The sequence below is a fragment of the Schistocerca gregaria genome, chromosome 1 (genome assembly GCF_023897955.1).
Source record: "Schistocerca gregaria isolate iqSchGreg1 chromosome 1, iqSchGreg1.2, whole genome shotgun sequence".
NCBI classification, from domain to species: Eukaryota; Metazoa; Arthropoda; class Insecta; order Orthoptera; family Acrididae; genus Schistocerca; species Schistocerca gregaria.
Window position 1 is genome coordinate 830205605 of NC_064920.1, and position 25175 is coordinate 830230779.

Here is a 25175-nt window from a genome sequence, read left to right on the forward strand (position 1 = left end):
TATTATAAAACACAAGGCAGTATATGGAACAGGCAGTTTGACAAAATTGACGTTCAACCCACCTCCCCTACTGAAGTAGGAAAATAATAAATTCACTCAAAAGCAAAAGCTCACACGGAATTGATGGCATTTCCGAGAGAATACTCAAAGCTTGTTCCCAACAAATAAGCAGGATTTGCAGCCACATATGTAGTAGCTCACTGAAACGGGGCATTTTTTCAGATAGACTGAAATACGCTATTGTTAAACCATTGCATAAGAAAGTGGATAGGTCTGATGCTAACAACTGTTGCCCAATCTCACTTCTGACAGCCTCATCCAAAATTCTTGAAAAAGTAATGTATTCAAGAGGAGCATCATGTATATAGAAAAATGAAGTACTAACAAAATGTCAGTTCGGTTTTCAGAAAACCTTTTCAACAGAAAATGCTATATATGGCTTTCACTGATCAAATATTAAATGCATTGAATAACCGAACATCATCCATTGGTATATTTTGTGATCTCTCAAAGGTTTGTGCGTGAATCATGAAGTTCTTCTAGATGAGCGTAAGTATTATGGTATGAGCGGGACAGTGCACAAATGGTTTAATTCATATTCAACTGGAAGAATGCTGAAGGTTGAAATTAACAGTACAGATGGTCTGCTAAAATCAGCAGAGTCCTCTAACTGGGGAGGTATCAAGAATGGTTCCCACAGGGTTCAATCTTGGGACCCTTCTTGTTCTTAATATATACATCAATGACGTGCCACTCTATATTCATGAAGATGCAAAGCTAGTTCTTTTTGCTGATGATACAATTATAGTAATCACACCTAACAAACAAGAATCAGCTGAGGAAATTGCAAATAATGTCTTTCAGAGAATTAAGTGGTTCTCTGCAAGTGGCCTCTCACTTAATTTTGAGAAAAATGCAGTTTATACCATTCTGTACAATAAATGGCATAACACCATTGATAAATATAGACTATGAATGAAAGTATGTTGCTAAGGCAGAATACTCAAAATTTCTGGGTGTGTGCATTGATGAGAAATTGAATTGGAAGAGGGTTCAGCTACTTATGCTATTAGGATTATTGCAAATTTTGGTGATAAACATATCAGTAAATTAGCCTACTATGTCTGTTGTCACTCACTGTTTTCATATGGCATCACGTTTTGGGACAGTTCGTCATTAAGAGAGAAAGTATTCATTGCACAAAAATGTGTAATAGAATAATAGCTGGAGCCCACCCTATATCACCTTGCAGACATTTATTTAAGGAATTCTGGATACTCACAGTACCTCGCAATACATATATTCACATATGGAATTTATTACTAACAAAGAGATAGAGGGGCTGGCCAGTACTTACTAACAAAGAGATAGAGGGGCTGGCCAGCCCCTCTCTTTGTTAGTAAATTTTCGGTTGTTTTTTGTGTTTCTATCGGCTGTACTGAGCTGAGGTAAGTACTGGCCAGCCCCTCTATCTCTTTGTTAGTAATTGTTTCACATCTTTATATGAGATTTTCCATTAATTAGTTAGATCACATATGGAATTGTCATTAATAACCCATCCCGGCTCAAAAGTAAGAGTTAAGTGCTTAGCTACAACACTAGAAGAAAGAATGCTCTTCAACATGCAGGATTAAATTTAACTTCGGCTCAGAAAGAGATGAATTATGCTTCCACAAAAATCTTTGGTCATTTGCCAAATAGTATTAAAAGTGTGACAAATAGCCAACCAACATTTAAAAGTAAATTAAAAGAATTTCTGAATGACAACTCCCTCTACTCAATAGATGCATTTTTAGATATGAAATAGTAACTGGGGGGGAAAAAAATTATTTGTGTAAGCTTATGTTAAAGTGACACATTCCACATCATTATGAAATATCGTATTCATGATCTGTAGAACAAGGTTTAATGTATGTATGTATGTATGTATGTATGTATCTATTTGTATTTACTTGAAGAAAAAAGGAAGTTACATTCTGGAATCTCTTTTTTAAAGTTTCTCCTGTTATTTTTGAATAAGAATTAATTTCTGAGATATTGTTATTTTGCAAGAAAATAAAGAACTAGTCTTTTATTTAGTGTCTTCATTACTACATAGCTTCCTTTACTGCCTTTTATCGTTATTGCTTGATTTGGCTGAAGTTTTACCTTAACACTGTTTTCATGTTTCTGAATGATTTTCATTTATTTTATTTAGTGCATAATTCCCCATTATTTACTTTAGCTACATCACATGTAATTTCAGTTCTAATATTTACAACTTTAATATTATATTTGCATGCTTTAGGTTGTGTTATGTTTTAGGCCCTTGTTTAACAAATTTAGTTCAATATCACTAGAATTAATGTTTATGGAATTTATAATTGTATCAGAGAAACATTGCTTAATGGATGATGGATTATCTGTTCTCCCCACTTGTAATTAGAGTTGTTAATTTTTGTTTATGCCTTTGCAATATGTCATCCAATATACACATGAAATGCACACAGCTTAGGACATTACTTACACAATTTCAAATGAAACGTGCAAATTTGTCTGAGAATCTCTTTCCACTTGTACTGAGCTCTTATTTCACATGGTAATCAGTAAGCATGCTTTTTGCGTTTGTTGTGTGGCTGGAATGTTGTTCTTAATGTTCGCTTTGATGTATTATGCAATCACTTTTTTTGCTATTCATTTGTTGTTAAATACAGTTACTAGGATTGCTGTTGTCAATAGAAATTTGAACTTTTATGTTATGCACAGTTCTATTTACCTGGTGGGTTAACAGTTTCATTATTTTACACATTTTGATTTTAGAACTTCACAGTTGTTTTTATTTTTTTATGTGTCACTGAGGGGAAAAGCTTTAGTCAGTACCGCTTTTTGAATGATTTATTTATTTCACTAAGTTTTGGGCCTGGGCCCTTCATCAGACAGCAAAAAGGATTTCTCGTATAAATGTAACACTATTAAACTTTCTGGCAGATTAAAAATGTGTGTCGGACCAATACTTGAACTCAGGACCTTTGCCTTTCATGGGCAAGTGCTCTAACCATCTGAGCTACCCAAGCACGACTCGGACCCCATCCTCACAGCTGCATTTCTGCTAGTACCTCGTCACCTACCATCCAAACTTCACAGAAGCTCTCCTGCGAACCTGTCACATTATTGTTCCATAATATAACGTACTATTTATGATTTTCTTGTTTACAGAAGCTTTTACATTATATACAAAGTCTTTACATTTTTGTACTTAGGGAAAAGTTTTTATTTATACATTGGAGCATAAGGGTCAGTGTGTGACATGTTGAACATGAGCTAGATTAAAGACAGATTGGCAAGCATGTGTGTTTAGATCGAATGTCATGTCAGTTGATGATTTGAGCTGAAGGAATTCCTTAGAGGGCAGTGCTATGTGTTCAGAGTATTTTAGTCCATTCAGAGAGCAGTGGAGGGTGGTAAATGGCAACTATGTTCGTTATTTGTTTAGGGAAATTGTCCACTTAAAACAATCCTGCAGAATTAATTGTTTCATGCATTATCAAACAAGTTTTCCTTTAGAGGTAATTAATACACAGTTATCTCGTGCAGTATATATTGACTTTCCTGCAGAATACGTAATCATAATGCTATGGGATTATGAAAGTGATATAACTAAAGCTAATTTTGCTTTTGTATTACTGCATTCTTTGTTTACAGCAAAGTGTACAAAGGCTATTTACTTAAAAAACTTCAGGATTCTGTCCTGGGGAGCTTAGTTCTAAAGATAAAGTGAGAAATAGTAAGCTTCTTTGTGGTGAGTACTCTTCAGTAATCTTTTATTTCTCTAATATAGTTGTTTGAAATTGCAGTGAAATTGTTCCGGGGTATGATAGCAGCACCTTTGTCATGCGACAATTCACCCAACTGCAACACAAGGCAGATCCTGTGTATTCATCCCCTCTCCATGTCAATGGATTGTGTTGGAGATTAAAAGTGTATCCAGATGGAAACGGTGTGGTTCGTGGGAATTACCTGTCAGTTTTTCTTGAACTGAGTGCTGGGCTGCCCGAAACATCAAAGTGAGTGATCTGTGATTTCATTGTTATTGTAATAATTCTTCAAAGTACTTATTAATTTGTAATTTTCAAGTTAGTTATTTGCATGAACAGTAAAACTGTTTGAAGGAACACGTAAATATCAATGTTGTCTTAAGAAAAAATCTAATTGAGACATGCAAATTTTATGGACCCATCCACAGGACAGAAAAAGACAGGCTCACAAGGCAATATTCAAAATAGCAAAGACTAGCAAAAACAAAACAAAATGGATCATGGAAGCAGAAGAAGACATCAATGATGTGGAAACCATACAAGATAATGTAGGCTATAGAGAACAGTTCAGAAACAACATAAAAAAATACACTTGAACAAAAACAGACAAAAAATAGAACAGAATATAAATAGACAGAAGAAAATGAGAGAACAGATCAAATGAATGAAGAAAATTAGGGAAAAATGGAGCAGAAAGAAAAAAATAATCATGACTTCTCAAGTATGTGGCATTAAACATATTAAAATGCCTTAGCAAGAAGTCATGATCACTGCCATACTAATTGATTCCTGTACCATCCAAATACCTTTTGTAGGTACTTCACAAGGCTTGAAGCCATCCCCTGTAGTGTTTATTCATGCTTACCATTCCTTGACATTTTTACATTCCTTTTTATTGTCCCTTGCACCATCACATCCCAAATGAAACCCTGCTCCATCCAGTGGCGGATACATATGGGGGGGGGGGCTACCCCCACCCCCACCCCCACCCCCACCCCCACCCCCACCCTGCAGGGCCGCCAGCATTGCCACCCTCGCTGACTGTGCCAGTCAACCCACATGCTATTAGTTTGTTTCTTTCGTCAGTTGACTAGAATGAATTGAGTTATCAAGTAGTTGTACTTTGCCATGTAGCACACGCGTCTGCGTCATCTTATTTTATACGTTTCTGCCTGGCACATAGATAGCTAACACATACATACTAGAAACGTCACAGCCATTCTAGTGATCTCGATACGTTATTCTGTCTGGCATTTGTTCAAGAAAAGTTGCGAATGTTCTACTGTTTTCTTGAACAGAAAACCTTTGAAACATAGCATTATAAATACGGGCTATTCGCTGAATAGGAAGCTAGTTTGCATTCAGAAGCTGAAGTTTTAGGACTGAAGAATGAATAAGTAAAAAGTCCTTGTTGTAGCAAGTGCAAGTGTGAAGATTAATCAAGAGTGAGAGTGATCAGTTGGTAGGTGTGGTATATACTTCTAACAAACACTGAACAATGCGCTCCAGTACGCGGGCGCCAAATACGTCCCTGGCCGCAGTTCTCTGGGCGGCCCCCTGCTTCCATCGCTGGCCGTTTTCACACGCACGCTCCCTTACGTGGCCGAGAAATACATCACTGGCCGCACCTCTCCGGGCGGCTTGCGGCTACCATCGCTGGCCGCCTTTGCGCACACGCGTTTGTCAGCACACAGCAATTGGCTACGCCACGAAACATTGCGATTGGTTTTCTATGGAAAACAGCGACCCCAATTGATGGCTCCGTTAACTAGCAAGCCTTATATAAACCCGGCCGCCGCCGCAAACGACAGTTCTCATCGAGAAGTGCAGTACGCCGTGTTCCAGCTGCTTGTGGATGACTCGCCACACCACTCGAGGTTACCTGGCTGCTCGGCTGAAATCTTGCGACTTCACTTGGAGAGACTGAACTTCACTGGACTTGGGAATAACTATGGGACGTGCACCCCACCATGCACATTTGGACATTAGTATAACCAAACTTTAATTATGCATTACTTCTGAGTGTGAGCCAGGGTAGACGCTTGGCTACCATAATTGTTAAAAAGTGATTTGTGATTTAATAAACCAGACTGAAGAGGTTATTGTGTTATTCCTGGTTATAACAATAGTGAAGTATTAATATGAGGGTTGACTGAAAAGTAATGCCTCCACCTCCATAACTCTTCAACAGTTGGCAGCATTGGTATACGGCAGGTACTGGCTTGTTCTGTAGCCTCTTCTCTTAGGCAGTTTATGGTGCTTGTGTTGATATGAGTACTATGCGTCATTGGGTGAGTTAGTTCAAAGATGTTGAGGCAGGAACATTTGATCTGCGAGACAGAGTTTGCCGTCCTGTGACAGCAACCACCGAGTTTCACAAGCAAAATGTTGACAGATCGATTCAGGACGATTGTTGTATTACTCAGAGAGAAATTGCAAGCACAATCGGCATTTCACAAGAATATGTGGGTCACATTATTGCTTTGCTTGGCTATCGGAAGATCTGTGCATGATGGTTACCCCGGATGCTGACTCCTGAAATGAAAGTGCACAGACTGGAAATTTGCCAGGAACTCCTCTCGCGTTCTGAGAATGAAGGTGATGCCTTTCTCCATTCAATTGTGACAAGAGACGAAACGTGGGTTGACCATTATGACCTGCAGACAAAACATCAGTCTATGGAATAATGACACAAAGACTCGCCCCATAAAAAAAAAAAATTAAAAGACGCAGCCCTCAGCTGGAAAAATCATGGCTACAGTGTTCCGGAGCACAGATGGTGTTATCAAAGTTGATTTCCTTGATCGTGGAACAACGATAAATTCAGAGCGTTACATCACAACGCTGCAAACTCTGAAACGATAGCTAACAAGGGTCCGAAAAGAAAAAGGAAATGTTTTCCTGTAGCATGACAATGCCAAACCACACACTTCATGTGCCACCACAGCAGAACTTCAAAGACTGAATCTCACCAACGTACAGCGTCCTCCATACAGTCCACATTTAGTACTGTCTAACTTCCATCTGTTCCAGATAATGAAAGATGATCTGGTGGGACATCATTATGCTTCTGATGAAGTCATTGAGAGAACTGAGAGATTGTGGTTGTGGAAACAGTGTGTCGACTTCTTCCGTGACGGCTTCAGAAAACTTATTCGTTGTTGGCAGAAATGTATCGAATTGGCTGGTGATTATGTGGAAAAGTGAATATTGGTAATTAAAGATCACATTCTAAGGATTATTTGTGCATTTGATGTATTAAAATACTCTCATCCAAACCCAATTAACAAAGGTGGAGACATTATCTTTCATTCAGCCCTTGTAATTCATAGTAATTTGTCAGTAAAAATATTGTTAAGAGACTCGTAACAATGTTTTTACTAATAACATAACTATAGTTTCCCATACCTAACTCGTATTAAGAGTTAGGGATGAGGAAACTAGGGATGCTTATGTCTCTGGTAATAGTGACTTTTGAGAAGATTCCTAAAAAATGCATTCTCGACAATGGAGGAGGGTAGACTTAATGGCTTAGCACTGTAGAACTCTCAACCTGATGTTGATGGCCCTATAGATGATGTAATTAATCAATTTGCCAATAAGAATAGGCACATAGAATTCATCGTTTAAGGAACAGAACCACAATTGTAACTTTTTTATATCATAAGATGGCATTGTCTTGTATATGTGTGTAATCAGTTTAAATAAAACTTTCTTATACTTTGCATGTGATTTGATTATTTTTTATTACGATAAAAGCAGAGGTAGCTCAAGATATCTTTAGTGCCCCTCCTTGAGGTTTTTCTGTATCCGCCACTGGCTCCATCTGTCTCATTCCTCCCCTTCCCCTCCTGTCTCTGGATGTCATGCTGGATTCATCACAAACATAAAACATACTTCTTCTTATCCACGTAGCAAAAACACTTTGCCAGTGCATCAAATATTTATCATAGTGACAAGAAATGAGAAACTGACTAAACATAAATTTTTTATTGTTGCTGGGATGTGAAAATGACAATCAAGAATAGTTTTTTTTATTTATTTCAGCCCATGATGGTAAGTGTAGCAAAGTGTTTTCAGTAAGATTCCATTGTATGTGGTGAAGCTGGGTGATACCTCAACATTAACTTTTTTCAAACATTTAACATACAGTTCATAACTTGTACCTGATGAACTTCGTTTGACCATGGCAGTTGTTCAATCCACATGAAAATGAAACAAAGACACAATGAAATCAGTTCTTATGAAAGTATATTAGTGTCATAAGTGATAAAATTGCTAAACTTAATAAGATTTTAAGTGGTAAATTACGAATCCCAGTGTCAACAATTTTGAGATACGGATCACACAGAAAACAGCTCTACATCCCTTGGACATTATTACTGGCTGGACAGGGGATGTTGTTACAATCTTTGCTTTCTAATCTGTGATCAGTTTAGTATTTGAAATTCTGATTTATTTCTTGAATTGTACAAAGATTGAAGGAAATGTTGGAATGCTTATACAGTCTTTTCTCTATTATTACACCCTGTTTGGGAGGGAGGGAGGGAGGGACCATATTCTGCCAATGCTATGATATGATACCTGTAGCTGCAGTGGCTACCCGAGGTTGCCACACCTTCACTTCACCACCACAATGCTTCCCACTTGCAGTGTGTTTGGTTTCAGGAAACTTGCTCACATGTGTGATTGTTACACCCTGTGATTTAATTTGTTGTCCTTTTTGCTGTTGCGAGAGTTCTTTTATACTATTTGTTATTGTTATTTGTTGTATGGTACTGAACAATTTCAGAAAGAAGTTCCAGGTCATTTAAAGTTATGAATGGAGTTGTTACGTGTCATTCGTCAGGGGTTGCCATATGTTCCTCCTTTGAGACTGAAAAATCTCATGGTGATGCACTGCTCCCCATTAACAATGTAGTCGATAGAGCTGCAGTAGCTCTGAAAGCAAACACACTGTTGTGAAGATTGGCAAGGAAATGTTAGAGAAGTAGAAGAAAGCTGGAAGAACATTGAAGCTTGACACTTCAGTAAAAAGCGGTTGTATGGCTAAGCGGGTTATCAATAAAGATTCATTTATTTAGCATACAATTTGTTATCATGTTTATGATTACTCTAACACAAAGGAAAATCTGATACTCAGCATCAGGGAACTCATTCACAGTACTGCACAACCTAAGATTTCACTACTGACATTTGTGGCCATAAGATGTTGATGTAAAGGTAGGATGTAGCTATAGGGTAGAGCCGATTTTTAAGGCAGATCTATAGTGTGAATATCGATGAAGTGGTGTGGCCTGAGGAGATGTGTGTCAATTGTGGTCATGTTGTCAAGCAGGGTTGGACAGGTGAAACAAGTCAATGAGCAATGGCAATGCCTTCAGGCAAGGACAGACAGACATATTCTACAGCATGCAATGCAGGCACCACAGAAATTCTCTCTTGAATGGTCTTCAGCTTCTTAAATCAAGGTAAACAGAAGATTATCATGAATAGCTGAACCCCATTACATTTATGAAGTAGTTTGTTGAAGCACTAATTCATAATCTGGGAAAACCGTCAAAAACTGTTCTACATAATTTTCCTTACCATTCAGTAGTTGTTGAAAAAACACTTACCATGGTAAAGTGAAAGGAGGAAATGAGTGGCTGCAACATCGTAATGTTGACATATGTAGTTACATTAGAAAGGTGGAACTTATGTAAAGAATTTCTCTCCATAAAACTCAGTTCCCTATGTTTGAAACTTTCAAGCTGGCACAAACATATGGGCACACTCTCATTAGGGTGCCACCAACTCAACAGTGTTACAAAGCTAATATGGGCCTAAATTAAAATGTTATGTTGCCAGGAATAATAATAATAAATTTACCATTTCTGCAGTCTAAGAACTCCAAACAGAAACTGTTAGGAACATCATCTCTGAAGATGGAAAGAACGATGAAAAATGTATGTAGAGCATCAGTGGAGGACATAATTATTTCATTAAGTAACGACAGTGACAGTTCCAACGATACATCAAGAACCTCTCTTAGTGCCGAGAGTGGCATCAGTGGAGTTCTCCCTTTACCACAATGGAAGTGAAGTCTAGGTGGATGCAGCTGCACGTTTGAAATATGCAATTTACAGTGGTAATTAGTACATAAAAAAATTATGTTTTTGTCAAACAGTGGAAAATCCTGGACGGAACATAGCAATATCATGAAAAGCAAAGTTGCTACTCACCATATAGCTGAGATGCAGTCACTGATAGGCACAACAAAATGCAAACACAGCTCATACACACGACTGTCCTCTGGCTATTTTTGACTAAGGCCTTGTTGGCTGAAAGATTATATTGTGACATTCTTTTTGTTGTGCCTATCTGTGACTCAGCATCTCCACTATATGATGAGTAGCAACCTTCATTTTGATTTTTATAAGCTGCCTTTATGAACAACTAACTCTGAATGAAGTTACTCTCAGGAATTCAGTCTCTCTCTCACTCTCTCTCTCTCTCTCTCTCTCTCTCTCTCTCTCTCTCTCTCTCTCTCTCACACACACACACACACACACACACACACACACACACACACACTCTAAATATTACAAAATAATTGGATAGATAAAAAATCTACTCCTCAAGCAGTGGCAGAACATTCACATGAAAGGAGGTTATAATTAGCCAAGCTTCAAGAGCCAGTGACTCCTCCTTCAAGCTGAAGGGTTGAAGGGAAAGGATGAAGGGTGAAGGAAAAGGACTGGAGAGGTCTAGGAAAAGGGGTAGATTTTGGGAAAGTCATCCAGAACCTTGGGCCAGGGGAGACTTAACGTACGGGATGAGAAGGAAAGACTGATTGTTGGGGACTGCATTGGACGAGATTTGAAAACCGGAGAACTTAAAGATGGAAGACAGGGTAATATGCAAGGCAGACATTACTACTAAAACATAGTGCACGAGTTCATAAGAGTGAGATGCTTAAAGGGCATTGTGCGAAACAGAGGTGGGATGTGGTGGTGAAAAATAGACTGGTACGACAGTGAAAGGTGGAGAAAACTAAAATGGAGTGATGAAAGGAGCAGTTACTGTGAAGAAATTCTGAGACAGAATTAATTAATGTAGATTAAGGCCAAGTGGGTGGCAAGAACCTAGGACATGTTGTAGTGCTAGTTCCCACATGCGGAGTTCTGAGAAACTGGTGTCTGGGGGAAGAATCCCGATGGTGCCTGTGGTGAAACAGGCAATGAGGTCATGATTGTCATATTGTAGAGCATGCTCTGCCACAGGATGTTGCGTGTTGTCATTATACACACTCTGCCTATGCCCATTCATCCTAATTGACAATTTGGTGGCATTCATGCCGACGTAAAAGGCAGAACATTGTTTACATAACAGCTGGTATATGAAGTGTCGTTTCACAGTTGGCTGTCTCTTTGATAGTATACATTTTGCCAGTTACAGAACTGGGATAGGTAGTGGTAGGAGGGTGAATAGGGCAGGTCTTGCAGTGGAGATGGTCACAGAGGTAGGAGCCATTAGGGTAGGGAGAGGTGTAGGAGTGTAGGGTCTGAAAAGAATATTGTGGAGATTGGGAGGGTGATGTGAAGCTTTTCTAGGTGTGGTGGGCAAATTTTCAGATAGAATGGATCTCATTTCTGGGTACGATTGTAGGAAGTCATGGCCCTTGAAGTCGTGGCCCTCTCGAAGTAGCTGATTAATACATTCCTTGTCAGGCTAATACTAAGTCACCAATGGTGTGCTCCAAAGTCTTTTGAACTAGGCTGGTGGGGTCATTGTGTGCAATGAAGGCTGAGGTGAGAATGGTGGTGTATTGCTGTAAAGAGTCTGCATCAGAACAAATACGTTTGTCTCGAATGTAAAGGCTGTAAGGATGGGAACTTCATTGATTACAGTGTACAAGCTGTTTTGCAGGGTGCTAAATGAAAGGATACAGAAGTGCACTGAAAATATCCTAGGAGAATAGCAACGTGGTTTTCAGTCATATAGAGGCACTTCTGACCAGTTATTCAGTAGACAAATAATAGAGAATAGGAGGAGGAGGAGGCGGAGGAGGAGGAGGCGGAGGCGGTGGAAGATAGGGAAGCATGAAAGGCATCGTGTTGTTGCAGATAACATCCAGATTCATTTAACTGTGGTACATTATATGTTCAAATCTGTGAGGAAAATAACAAATGTTGTAACAAGTTTTGAACAATCGTTTACACTGGAGAAATCTTACTTCACATCTTCATGGCTCTGCATTAGCTGTTTCACAGCTGCAGCCAGCATCATGTCAAAAAACGAGAACAGCTGATGCAGTTTTTTTAAAGACTTAAAATACAGTTTTTCTCAAAAAGAAGATCGTCAAACGATAAGGTCATTGAAACCACCTACAATATTTGTTTTTTTAGTCTGATTTGGACTGCATTATAAGTAGAAATGTAATAAATTACACCATTGCCTTCTAATAAGAACGTAAATTGGATTTCACATGTTACAGATATTAAGTGTTAAAGTTTTGTAACTTTTTTGTTGCGGATAATAGCAGACTTAATTTCTCTACTTTCATTCACTAATTTATTGTTGCTTCATGTTCTTTGGTAACTCTTCTTAGAGGCACGAAGTTTTTGTTACACACAAGTGTATAAGAAGAACAATATAGGATGTCCACTCAATAACCTTTTGAAGACAGTTCGTTATTAGTTATGCACAACAACCACCACATTACAGCACATTTACTACTTGTATGAAGCTTGTTTTCAATTATGAATTGCAATTTGAAAATAACAGTAATGTTCTTTTCTGCAATAATACAGAAGGAATTCTTTAGAGCAATCAAGAATCCATAATGTTGCACAGAAATGATTGTTGTATTCAGCTACAAAAATCATTGATAGCTTACTCGTTGAAGTGAAGAATATAATGGATAGTAAAATTAACTTCAGACATAAACTGAAATCATTGTATTTGCTTAACAACTCCTTCTATTGCAAAGAATTTGTTTGAAAGTGTGCAGTTTTGTAACTTGTGTCTGGGAGTGTGTGTGAATGTTGTGAAGTGTAAATCATTGTGTAGAAAATTACAGGCATTGCAAAGATTAAGGCAAAAGACAACTCCATAACTAGTAGAAGATCATTATGAATATAACCTCTCTTGTACCACATAACATTGAGAGACCACATTTATGACCATGGAACAAGCAAACTACTAACCTTTTTCTTCAGACAGCTTGAGGGAATGCTACATGTTGAGTTCATCGAAAACCCACTAATATCACAACAGGCCAGTTTATGGCGTTTTCTAATTCATGCCTTGAAAATGTCGGGGGCAGTCCGTCAAACTTGTAGATTATTAAAGCACAGTGTACATTGGGAAAAGCTTAAAGCTAAAAGTTAGCTGTTGTTGTTGTGGTCTTCAGTCCTGAGACTGGTTTGATGCAGCTCTCCATGCTACTCTATCCTGTGCAAGCTTCTTCATCTCCCAGTACCTACTGCAACCTACATCCTTCTGAATCTGCTTTGTGTATTCACCTCTTGGTCTCCCTCTACAATTTTTACCCTCCAATACTAAATTTGTGATCCTTTGATGAAGTTAGCTAACAATATAGGAAATTGTAGTTATGTCACTCATAACAAGAGAACATCACCGCACTTTGTAGGTTACAAATTCCCAGTCAATAAAGGCTAGGAAGTTTTTTTGTGCTAATTATACAATTGATATTTTGAAACATAAAAACATTTTCAGACATTTTTCCAGAGTCTACAAAAAATACCTTTGTCACTGATATCTGAGTTTGTCTGAATCATGTGGTTGTTAGAGTTTTACATACATCTTCATGTGTCTATCAAAATCCTCTTTCTGAAGCTTTTCAGTTTGCCACACACAAGATGCCCACATGGAAGGGGAGCTATTGTCTGCTGTTAGTGCACAGGCAAATCAATGTCTGTTACCTGGAATGCTTCTTCTTTTTCCCTGTCACATAACCTTTAATCTTTGTGAAAGATAATTCAGTTGGATTGCACTGGCAGTAAATGCATAACTATGTGACTACATTCACATTGCAAGTAAGTCAAGTTCATATGTTTTCTCACATGATTTGATTAAATTAATGAGATGCAGAATGAAAGTTAGGCATGAGTCTGGCTTAAACAGTGCAAAATATTTTTATTTTTAACCCAGAGCACAATAACTGCTTTCCTGTTGTTCATGCCAAGTGTTGTCCACATAACAGGTGAAAGGCAACTGGCATTATCCATTACAGTGGCTGAATTTGGAGAGAGCTATGGCAAGAACTGTTTAGTGAATCACTTATTGAGAGTGACATGATTAATTTCTGAATGATGGTAATCTGTTCTGATTCACCCAGGTTTAACTCAAGGTAGTACATTGTTGGAATACCTTATTATTTTGTGCATCTGTCTCAGGAATGTGGCTTGTGCTGCTGCTGTGTCATTGCTTTCCATTAAAAACTTTCTTCCATCATATTTGAAACCTGTGTCATCCAAAATTCTTTGCATTGACTGTTATCTTTGAATCTAATTTTCTCATGCATAATTCTAACAAGTTTTTGTGGCAGTGGATTTCAGTATTTATTTACATTTCAAACATGGAGTGCATTAAAAAAATTCTTCTCAAAACCACACAGTTGTGTTATGTTCCTTTCTATTTCAGTGCTTTCCAGGTAATGCGAAACCAATATTTCTTGATATTTCTACAGCTCTGATCCTTTAATTTAGATTTCACTATGCAGTTCTTTTGCTGACATCACAGGCTCTGCAGTCCATTCTTCTCTCTTCAAAATTTCAACAGTGGGAGTCTCACTGGGAGACTAACAATTGAAAAAGTTATAAACAGGTAAATAATCTCCATTGCTTGTTTGTGGAATACTTGATGTGTATTCCTAACACCTGATGTATTTATTTTGGAATTACACTAATATATTTGCAGATACACATTCACAGTTGCTGCAAAAAACATCGTGGACAGTTGAATAAATAATTTAGTTTCTCAGTGAATGAAATTGTGTGGTCTTGAAGTATGGCAACAACACAGTCTGTAGAAGAGATTCTAGCTGTCTACCTTTAACTAGCGGATGGGCGCTCGGAAAGAGAATTAAATCTTATTGGGTGCCAGTGGTTAATGGAGAGGAATGCACGGAGCAATTGAAAATTGTATCGCCTTACTGTAACATGAGTGCGGACTGTAGTATGAGTACAAAGTTTGGTGATCATGAAGTTTACAGTATTGTATCTCCTCTCAATGCAAGCCAAGAAAATGTCTTCTGTCTTCAGACCAACTGCTACCCTTGGGGTCCAAGTGTACTTAGTATTGTATTCTAGAGGGGTGATTAACTGATGAATGTCACACTAACTTGTTGGGACCGAGGCAGAGGTGGAGTATATAGGAATGAAAACTGTTGAAAACTGTCAAGAATGTTCAAGCCTAAGTTTTATAACCTCTGACTGTGGTTTTTACAACATGAGGTAAGTGAAGAGTGCAGGGAGTGTGTGATGTTCAATACTAATGAGCTGTTGTACAGCTCAAAAATTTTGTTGAAAAGAAATCAAAAGATATGAAATGCAATCTGAAGTAATACAGTGTAATGGATAGATAAAATCTACTCGTCAAGCAATAGTATAATGTGGAGTAATAGGTGTTTATACAAATTGAGTTATGAACCTGAGTGCTATTGTGTAACAAAAGTTTGATTAAGAACATTATGTTTAAACATGTTTTATTTTTCAAATACAGATATGAATATAGAGTTGAAATGATTCATCAAGGCTCAGTTGATGCTAGCAAGAATATTGTCCGTGAATTTGCATCAGATTTTGAGATTGGAGAATGTTGGGGCTACAACCGATTCTTCCGTCTTGATCTACTTGCCAGTGAGGGTTATTTAAACACAGAGAATGATACTCTAATTCTAAGGTGAGTGTATATTTTATTTTCCAGTCTTATTTTTTAAAACATTTTTGTGCCTAATGGGCTTATCCTGTAGAAAGCATGGTACTCTGGAAGATTTTTTTTTCATAGGTTTGTGAAGTTTGGAGCCAGATCTTGGAATCAGTCTGATATAATGTGTGTACCATTGTCCTCAATACTTTTAAGTCCCTCTCAAACTGGTGTCTGACTGACTTACTCTTCCTTTATACCATCCTCAAACAAACCTTCTCTACTCTCCAAGAAACTAACTAATAGTTCCAAAAGCTGTACCTTATCAGTTGTAAACATCATTTAACAGAATGAATGTATGTGTTATGCATGTTCAGTCTGTTATAGACCATGTGCTTTGTTTGTGGTCTTAGAAAGGGTCATTTCCATGCTTATTAAATCACGAACACTTATTTTGAATGAGAAGTTCACCAACATTATTGAGAACTTGCAATGTTGTTGTACAAAATCACCATTGGTTGGTGCAAGTTAAATATTTCCTTGCAGAAGTTATGGCTTAGAGGGAAACGAGAACATGACTGAACAATGCAGTGCAGTTTTAGAGCCAGTGGGATTGACTGTGCTGATCCAGACTGTAAGAAACTGCCTTCAAAAGAGTAATGAGACCAATAACAACTCTGTAATAGTCTGTTGTTTACTAGTACAGAACTTGTGTGACATCAGTCAGTCACTGGAAGGGAGTATGCTGGAGTACAACTCAGGCAAACTGTGCACTGTCCAGGAAGAAGACAGGTCACTCATATCTTGGGCAAGCATTGTAAGATCTGGATGCTATGAGTACAGGGAATTTAAGGGCTGCCATCTTACTCAGCATCCTAGAGTCAATTACTCAGCCATTTCGTGGGCTGCTCGTTCATTTTTCAAAAGACTGATTACAGCGCTATGATCAGATAAACAGATCTGAGTCTTATGTTTCATTTTATGAATTACAATTACCCTTACATGATCTTGCACATCTAAAATACTCACATAAATCATATTGTGTAATGTACCATTCATTTAAGTGAAATCATGCCTTTCAAATATTTTATTCGAAACAGTTCAAATCGCAATCTTAAAATCTACAGTAGGTTTTAGTTTAATCAACCATCTTTGGAAACTTATGTTCTTGGGTGCAACACCAGCAATGTCACAGTAGTACTTGTCATAAGCATTGTAACAGAAACACATGCTACTAGGATTGCGTTATCATACTTTTGTGGTGCATAAATAAATGCTGTATACAAAGTCTGTAATGAACAATAAAGTGTTGAGATTTGGAGTTTTTACTAAAGAATTTCATAATAAACATTATATCTACAGTTATTACATTAGTTTCTGTAATATAGATTAAAGAAAGTACCAGCAGAATGCAAATAATTTAGGAGTAAAGGAGAACATTCACTGAATAGCAGAAGTGTTAAGTCATTCACCTACATTTTGCTGGATGGGCACATAATGCTGGGATGGTGTTTCTGCATGTAGGCTGGGATGGGTGTTGTCTTTAATGGAGTGGGTAGAGGCAGAAATAGGCAGGAAACAGGAGGGGTTTGGGGACAGGCAGCTAGCGACTGGGTGGGAGGCAGCAGCAGTGCAGGACAGGAAAGCAGGAGAGAGATGTGGCAGGTGCATGGGTTTTGCATGCACTGCATGCCTGTGAGGTGCAGGGCATGATGGTGACTTGGAGGCATGGATTGGGAGGGGGTGAAAGGACAGATTATAAAACTGTTGGGTAGAGGGTGAGGGGACAGAGGGTTAGTAGAGATTGAGGACAGGGGGTTAGTAGAGATTGAGGACAGGGGGTTAGTAGAGATTGAGGACAGGGGGTTAGTAGAGATTGAGGACAGGAAGATTATGGGAGCAAAGGGTGTATTGCAGGATAACTCCCATCTACGTAATTCAGAAAGCCGATGCCGGAGGGAAGGAACCAGATGTCATGGGTTGTGAATCAATCACTGAACTCAGGCATGTTGTGCTTGACAGATTGTTGTGCTGCTGGTGCTCAACTTTGTCCTTGGCTACAGTTTGGCTTAGCCGTTCATTCTGGTGCTGGCTGGTTGGTGGTCATGCCCACATAAAATTCTGTGCAGAAATTGCAGTAGAACCGGTATATGACATGGCTGCTCTCAAAATGGTTCTGCCTCTCATGGTATGGGCTGAACCTGTGACAGTGCTGGAGGAGGATGCACTGGGTGGGTGAATTGGGCAGGTCTTTCACTTGGGTCTTCTACAGCAATATGACCCCTGTGTCAAGGTGATTGGGATTAGGAGTGGCATAGGGATGGACCAGGCAGTTGTGTAGGTTGTATGGATGACTGGGGTGGCTAGGATTTTGGGTAGGAAGTCCCTCATATCTAGTTGTGACGATAGATAATCAAAACCCTGGCGAAGAATATGGTTCACTTACTAGAGTCTCGGGTGATATTGGGTAACAAGGGTGGTGCTCCATTGCAGCTGATTCTTGATGGTGGTTGGAGATTAGGAGTGTGTGAGTATATTGCAATGGAAATCTGTTGGTGGTATAGTTTTAAGGAGGTAGTGTCTGTCGGTGAATGCCTGAATAAGACCGCAAATACACTGGATAAGGAAATTCACATCACTACAGATATGCCATCCATGTGTGATCACCTGTATGCAAGGGATTTTTTGGTGTGGAATGGGTGCTGCTGTCAAAATGCAGGCACTGTTGGTGGTTAATGGTATAATATGGACAAAGGTGTGGACTAGAGATCAGAAATGAAAACTGTAAACTTGGCGTTAACTCACTGTCTCCATGTGCTCAGATAATCAACTGGGCAGTTTCAACCACTTCTCATTTAACTGAAGATCTTGTCACTTGAGTCTGTTGTCAGATAAAAAGTGCTATAACAGCACAGATAGGCGAGCAAGTACATGAATTCTCAAGTATAACCTAGGGCAAGTATCACTGCAACTATTTATGTAAGTGTTGGGCATGACTGTTATTATATGATCTCCCATTTGACCGCAGGTGAGGGATCAACCTCAGTGCAGGCAGTACCCGGGAAGGCCACAGCAATGGACCAATTGGGGGACATACGAGACGTGCTAGACATCCCTCGCATCCCTGTGTCCGACCCCCCCCTCCCCCCCCCCCCCCCCCTCACAGTGATGCCCCTTGGCTGTAGCCTCAAGCTGTGTGCTGGAAGCCAACACAGCCTGGAGTCGACTGAGTGGTCAGCATGATGGGTTGTCAATTCTCTGGTCCTGGGTTCAATTCCCGGCTGGGTCGTTGAATTTTCTTCGCCCAGGGACTGGGTGTTCTGCTGTCCTCGTCATCATCCTATCATCCTCATTGACTGCAAGTCGCCTATGTACACAGCAATCACATTTCCTATATATTACTGAAGTCACTCCTGTTTGTAGCTCATAACAATACATATAACAAATGAATAGTGTGCTTGGCTTATTAGCAGCAGGAACTCTAGGTGCTCTCTCCCTGACAGTGTAACTTACACCCGTGTCTGCTGAAACATGTCGCCCAGGAGACCCTTTAGCCAGGTGGGTGGGGGAGCTGATGGAAGTGAAATACTTCCTTCCGTCTTAAAAGTAGCTATCAGAGTGTGTATCCACCTCCTTGTTGGTTCATGACCAGCAGTCAGGCTACCACAGCCTTGGCATTGCCACAAACATTCCAGTTGATTGTTCCCAGGTGGAAGCCCTGGTGGAGATCCCCATGGCCGCTTGTCCCTTGACTGCATAACTGTGGCACAAGCTGAGGCATTTTCAGCCCTATGTGCCTTATGATGTGGAGGATTTGGTATTGACACCAGAATCCTATATGTCAGATGAGCAGTTATTTACAGTAGAGAGTAAAATTCACCCTCAATTCCACTGTAAGCAGTGGAAGTGTCGTGTACATAGGGCAATGCCTTTGGAAGCTTAGCTTTCCTTGTGTGACCCTGCAAACTCAAAGCTCGATCACTTGCTAGCACTAGCCAGGATTCTTGTTTACTTTGATCTTTGCTTGCTTGCAGTCATGTGTGAATATTTTGCAACATATGCTTTTAGTTTTGTGTTTGTTCCTGACAAGCTTAGGGACTCTTTCGTCACTGCTTAGGTTGACACTTTTTCATTGAGTCGCCATGCATCATAGTACTTCGTGTTTGTTGTGAGCATTTCATGAATGCTGTAATCTCACTAGGCAAGACGTAACAGTCAGACTGTAAAGCAAGTCCATTTTAATTCTTAGTGACATGGAACAATACATGACTTCAAGAATTGCCGGTCGTAGTGGCCGTGGGGTTCTAGGCGCTGCAGTCAGAAGCCGAGCGACCGCTACGATCGCAGGTTCGAATCCTGCCTCGGGCATGGATGTGTGTGATGTCCTTAGGTTAGTTAGGTTTAATTAGTTTTAAGTTCTAGGCGACTGATGACCTCAGAAGTTAAGTCGCATTGTGCTCAGAGCCATTTGAACTTCAAGAATTGTAGTATTCCTTGCAAATTTTGGGCACCAAGTTTAGTATTTTAATGCCAATGTCCAAATCACAATCAGTGTAAAGCCTTTTCCTGTTAACTGTGATTATATTGATAAAAGAATATGTATGTCAACTGTGAATACTGGGAAGAAAAAAAGACGGAGAACAAAGAGTTACTGGTGAATCAAGATCAAAGGAAGTTAAAGAAAGAAAGAAAGGAAAAAAAACTGATTGTTAACCATTAGAAGAAACATCAAATTGCAGACAGGCACAATGAAAAGACTCTTACACACAGCTTATGTCTCCAGCCTTTGTCAGTAAAAAACGTGGGCATGCTCGCGCACGTGCGCGCACACACACACACGCACACACACACACACACACACACACACACACACACACACACACACACACACAAAAACCACCAACTCCAGCATCTCGGGCTGCAATGCGAGCAGGAATCTGTAGGGGGTGGGGTTGTGAGGCAGGGAGGTGGGGAAAAAGGAGCAAAAACACACGAGGAGTGGGGAAAGCATACCTCATGCACACATATCCGCCAGCTCCAGCATCTCGGGCCAGAATGCAACATCATGTGGGATGCAAACAGCATCTGGAGGGTGTGGAGAAGGGAAAGGGATAGTAGAGTGTGGGTGGGGGGAGAGACAAATGCTGTCTGGTGGAGTGTGTAGGGATTAGACTACCAATAGGTGCAGCATCAGGAGGTTGGAAGGCAGGGGAAAAAAAGAGGAGCAGGGATAGACAGGTGGATGCACTGGCAGAGGGCTGCAAATAAACAGGGTGGGAGATGAGATGAGATGATAGGATAGAGGGGGTGGGAAGCAGTTGGAGGGTGTGGGAACAGTACGTTACCGTAGGTTTAGGCTGAGATAATTATGGGAGTGAAAAAAGTGTTCTAAGGATAACTCCCACTTGTGCAGTTCAGAAAAACTGTTGGTGGAGGAAAGGATCCAGATGGCGTGGGTAATGAAACAGCCATTGAGATTAAGTGTGTTATGTTCAGCTGCATGCTGTGCCACAGGGTTGTCTACTTCGCTCTTGGCCACAGTTTAGTGGTGACCATTCATGCTGGTGGACAGCTGCTTGGTAGTCATACCAATATAAAAAGCTGTGAAAAGATTGCAACAGAGTTGGTAAATGACATGGCTGCTTTGACAGGTGGTCGACCCTTGATGCGGTAGGAAACACCTGTGACAGTGCTGGAATAGGAAATGCTGGGTGGGAGGATTGGGCAAGTTTTGCATGTGGGTCTTTTTAACTCAGATATGATCCTCAGGCAAGGGGGTTGGGATTGGGAGTGGCATAAGGATGGCCTAGGATGTTGTGGAGGTTGGGTGGGCAATGAATGGAACACCACTTTAGAAGGGCGAGAAGTATATCTGGTAGGATGTCCCCATTTCAGCGCATAATGATAGGTAATCAAAGCTCTCGCCAATGATGTGGTTCAGTTGTTCCAGTCCGGGATGGTACTGGGTGATGAAGAGGACACTCCTTTGTGACTCGTACTTGTGGGTGGTGGGAGAATTGGGGATGTGAGAGGAAATGGCATGGGAGATCTGTTTGTGGACTAGTCTGACGTATGGTGCCTGTCTCTTGAAGGCCTTGGTGAGACCCTCAGCATACTGAGCAAGGGAATTTTTGTCACTGCAAATACACTATCCACAGGTAGCCATACTATAAAGGAGAGATTTTTTTTGTGTGAAAGGGATGAAAGCTGTCAAAATGCAGGTACTGTTGGTGATCGGTGGGTTTTAATATGGACAGAGGTGCAGATGGAGCCATCAGGGAGGAGGTGGTCAACATCTAGGAAGGTGGCATGCTGGGTTGAGGTGGACCACATGTAGCAGGTAGGGGAGGTATTGAGGTTATGAAGGAATGAAGATAGGGTGTCTTGGCCCAGAGTCCAGATCATGAAGATATCATCAGTGAACCTGAACCAGACTAGGGGTTTGGTGTTTTGGGAAGCTAGAAAGGTGTGTTCTACATGGCTCACAAAGTGTTGTCATAGGAGTTTGCCTTGTGGGAACCCATGACTGTGCCACGAATTTGTTTATATACCTTCCTTTCAAATGAGAAGGTTAGGATCACGTTAGTAAGGTGAATGAGGTAATGGGTTTGGAGTCTGAAGGACATTGGGAAAGGTAGTGTTCTATAGTGGTAAGACTATGGGCATGAGGGATGTTGGTGTCGTAGGGGCCGTGGCGTTCGGTGACGAGTAGGGATCAAGAAGGTAAGGGGATAGACAGTCTGTGAAGGAAGTGGTCCATGTCTTTGATGTGGGAGGCTAAATTATGGGAAACTGGTTGGAAGTGTTGGTCAATGAAGGCCGAAACTCTTTCAATGGGGGCACAATAACCAGCCACAATGGGATGTCCAGGGTTGTTGGATTTGTGAATTTTGGGGAGCATGTAGAAAGTGAGTGTGTGGGGTGTCATAGGGGTGAGAAGGGACGGATTCAGAGGAAATGTTCTGGGAAAGGCCTAAGGTTTTAAGCAGGATTTAAGTTTGTGTTGGACATCCGGGATGGGATCGGCCTTCTGCCAGGTGGTCACTACGATTCATAACAACAGTGGTGGTACCTTTGTCTACAGGTAGATGATTAAGTCAGGATTTGTTTTGAGGTTGTGTAAGCTATTATTTCTTCTACTGAAATGTTGGTGTTTTGAGGAAGGGACCTGGGGAACGATGGTGAGCCTAAGTTGACCAGCAGATGATTGGGGGGGGGGGGGGAATATGGTGGATGGTGGCATGAGCTGGAAGAGATAGGGTTCCATTTTGGAATTAGGTTGGTTGTGGTTGGGGGTTGGAGGAAAAGAAGTGTTTCCATTGTGGGGTCAGGAGGAGGAGAGTAAATCTTTGATAAATCCAGCATGGCTAGGCTAAAATAGGTGTAGGGCTAAAGGTGAGGCATTTGGATAGGACTAACTTCTGTGGGGCTGAGACTTTTGGTGGAATGGTTAACAACGATGTTGGATTTGAATTTGATGGAGGGTTGTGTAACGTCCTTCTTACTAATCGGCCTATCCTGCTTGCGATATAAAATATGGCCGTGGATCATGTGTATGCCTAATGGATTTTTTTTCTAGTTCTATAAGGCTATGTTTCCTGAAGAAGTGATACCAATAACTAGGAGGAAAGTGTACGACCAACCCTTCTGATGGAAAGTCTTACTAAAAATAAAATTAATTAAACCGAACAGGGCTATAATTTTAAAATGAAACTTATTTTGTGCTTTCACTCACAAACAACTCTTGACAGAAAGGGGTACCACTGATCATGAATCCAAAAGTTACACATAGGAAGTAATTGATGGTCGCCAACCCACTAGGGCAATTTACATCCAAAATCCTGTACTACAAGATGATGGGAAAGAAAAATGTGTTATTGAACACTGACATGGCTACTAAAGGTTGCCATGTTTTTGTGTGTTTTTTACACTAATTTTAAGTGAGTATGTAATGATACAGAAAACTGAGAAGTCACCCTTACATTATGTTTGGCATTAAATTTTGAAAAAGGCAATCGAGTAATAGTTTGAAAAAATGCAGTTAAACTGTATGTTAGTACTGTACTTCATTACGTGAACAATGACTTTCAGTGACCTCAGCATAATGTCATCAAAGAAATCTAGGGAAGAAAAGCACTTTTTACTTTGCCGACACTTATTTTGCAAATTGGATTTCATATTATTGTCTGAACAACTGAGCCTTTTTTTACTGATTTGAACATAATTAAATACTAGAATACATACCAAACCAAACAGCCATGTGCTCCAAGCTATATGTAAAATAAATAAAACTTCCGCACTCTTAGTTTGTGCATTTCTTTAGATTTGGATTTTTTTCCAGTGATTGATTCTCAAACTTGAAAAATGAAATTGCTTTACTATAGTCATATACTGAAGCCTCTGTTGTACAACAGTTAATTGGAAGTAGGATGAGGCTAAAATTCTTAAAAGAGAAATTATTCATTAATAAACTGGCTGTAACTATTCAATTTGTTTCTTATGACACTCACTTAGCATATTAGGGAAAAAAAGGAACAAGGATCCTGCTTGGAAACAGTGTGTGGGGGCAATGAGGACACAATCGCCCTGAGTTTAACTGATTATTATTTAAATAAATCCAATCAAATCACATTCAGTTGTGCTGCTGGGTTGGCCGTTAGTACTTTCTACCAATGAACAGTCTTACTTCAGTGTTGTGCATACGACGAAACTCGGAGCCGATGATGAAACTGTGTTGCTGGAACTGCTGCTGTTGTTGAAGATGGTAGCATATTGTGTAGCCATGGCTTAATTATAGGAACGGGCAATTGTAATTAATACAGTCTCTTCCGCCCATCCACTGTCTGTCCTCCTGCTCTAGACATCTGGCCAGTGCCTGTACATGATGCCGCCGAAATGGTACACTCTACTGTGAGAGTGTTAACACCACACTTTCGCACACTACAAGTGCTGGAACCCATCTCCCACTCTCTCCATGTGCTGTACGTAACTACTCCCTACCAAAAGATTTTACAACACACAAGCACTGCTATTATTGTTGCTAGTCGATGCAAATAACAATTCCTTTGCCTTTTTCCTGGAGCTTATAAGTTTCACAGTAAAACACAGATAAATACAATGAAACGTCAACAGACTTCTACCTAAGTGTACACATACAGTGAATCAATGTCCTTACTTACGAAAAGAACGCATTTAAATTACTAATATTTACATACAATTCAGAAAAAAGTTATATATTGGTAGCAGGGCGCCATGCATCCTGCATTTTCAATGTTACAGTTGGTAGGAAGGTTTGGGGGATGTGGAAAGTTGAAAAGGTCAGCTACACAGGGTAAAGTTGCTATGAGGGATGGACGATGAGGAACACTGTGGGTGCAATTGGGGGTTGGATAGTGGTGCCCCGAGGCGGAAGTAGGATTTTAGCAGGTTAGATAACTTATGGAGGTGCTGTATGGAATGCTCGTCCATGTGCTATCATTCCTTTCGCACCAAAAAATATCTCCCACA

At 40.0% G+C, this 25175-nt stretch overlaps 1 protein-coding gene across 2 annotated transcripts in view; it reads left to right on the forward strand.

Moving 5' to 3' along the window:
* LOC126271981 (E3 ubiquitin-protein ligase TRIM37-like) overlaps positions 1 to 25175 on the forward strand; it is a 265524-nt gene that overhangs the window by 66761 nt on the left and 173588 nt on the right. For both annotated transcript variants that reach the window (XM_049974450.1, XM_049974459.1), the window contains exons 5-6: positions 3834 to 4043; positions 15525 to 15704. In XM_049974450.1, coding sequence (XP_049830407.1) covers positions 3834 to 4043; positions 15525 to 15704 — 390 coding nt within the window. The remainder of the gene's footprint in view (positions 1 to 3833; positions 4044 to 15524; positions 15705 to 25175) is intronic.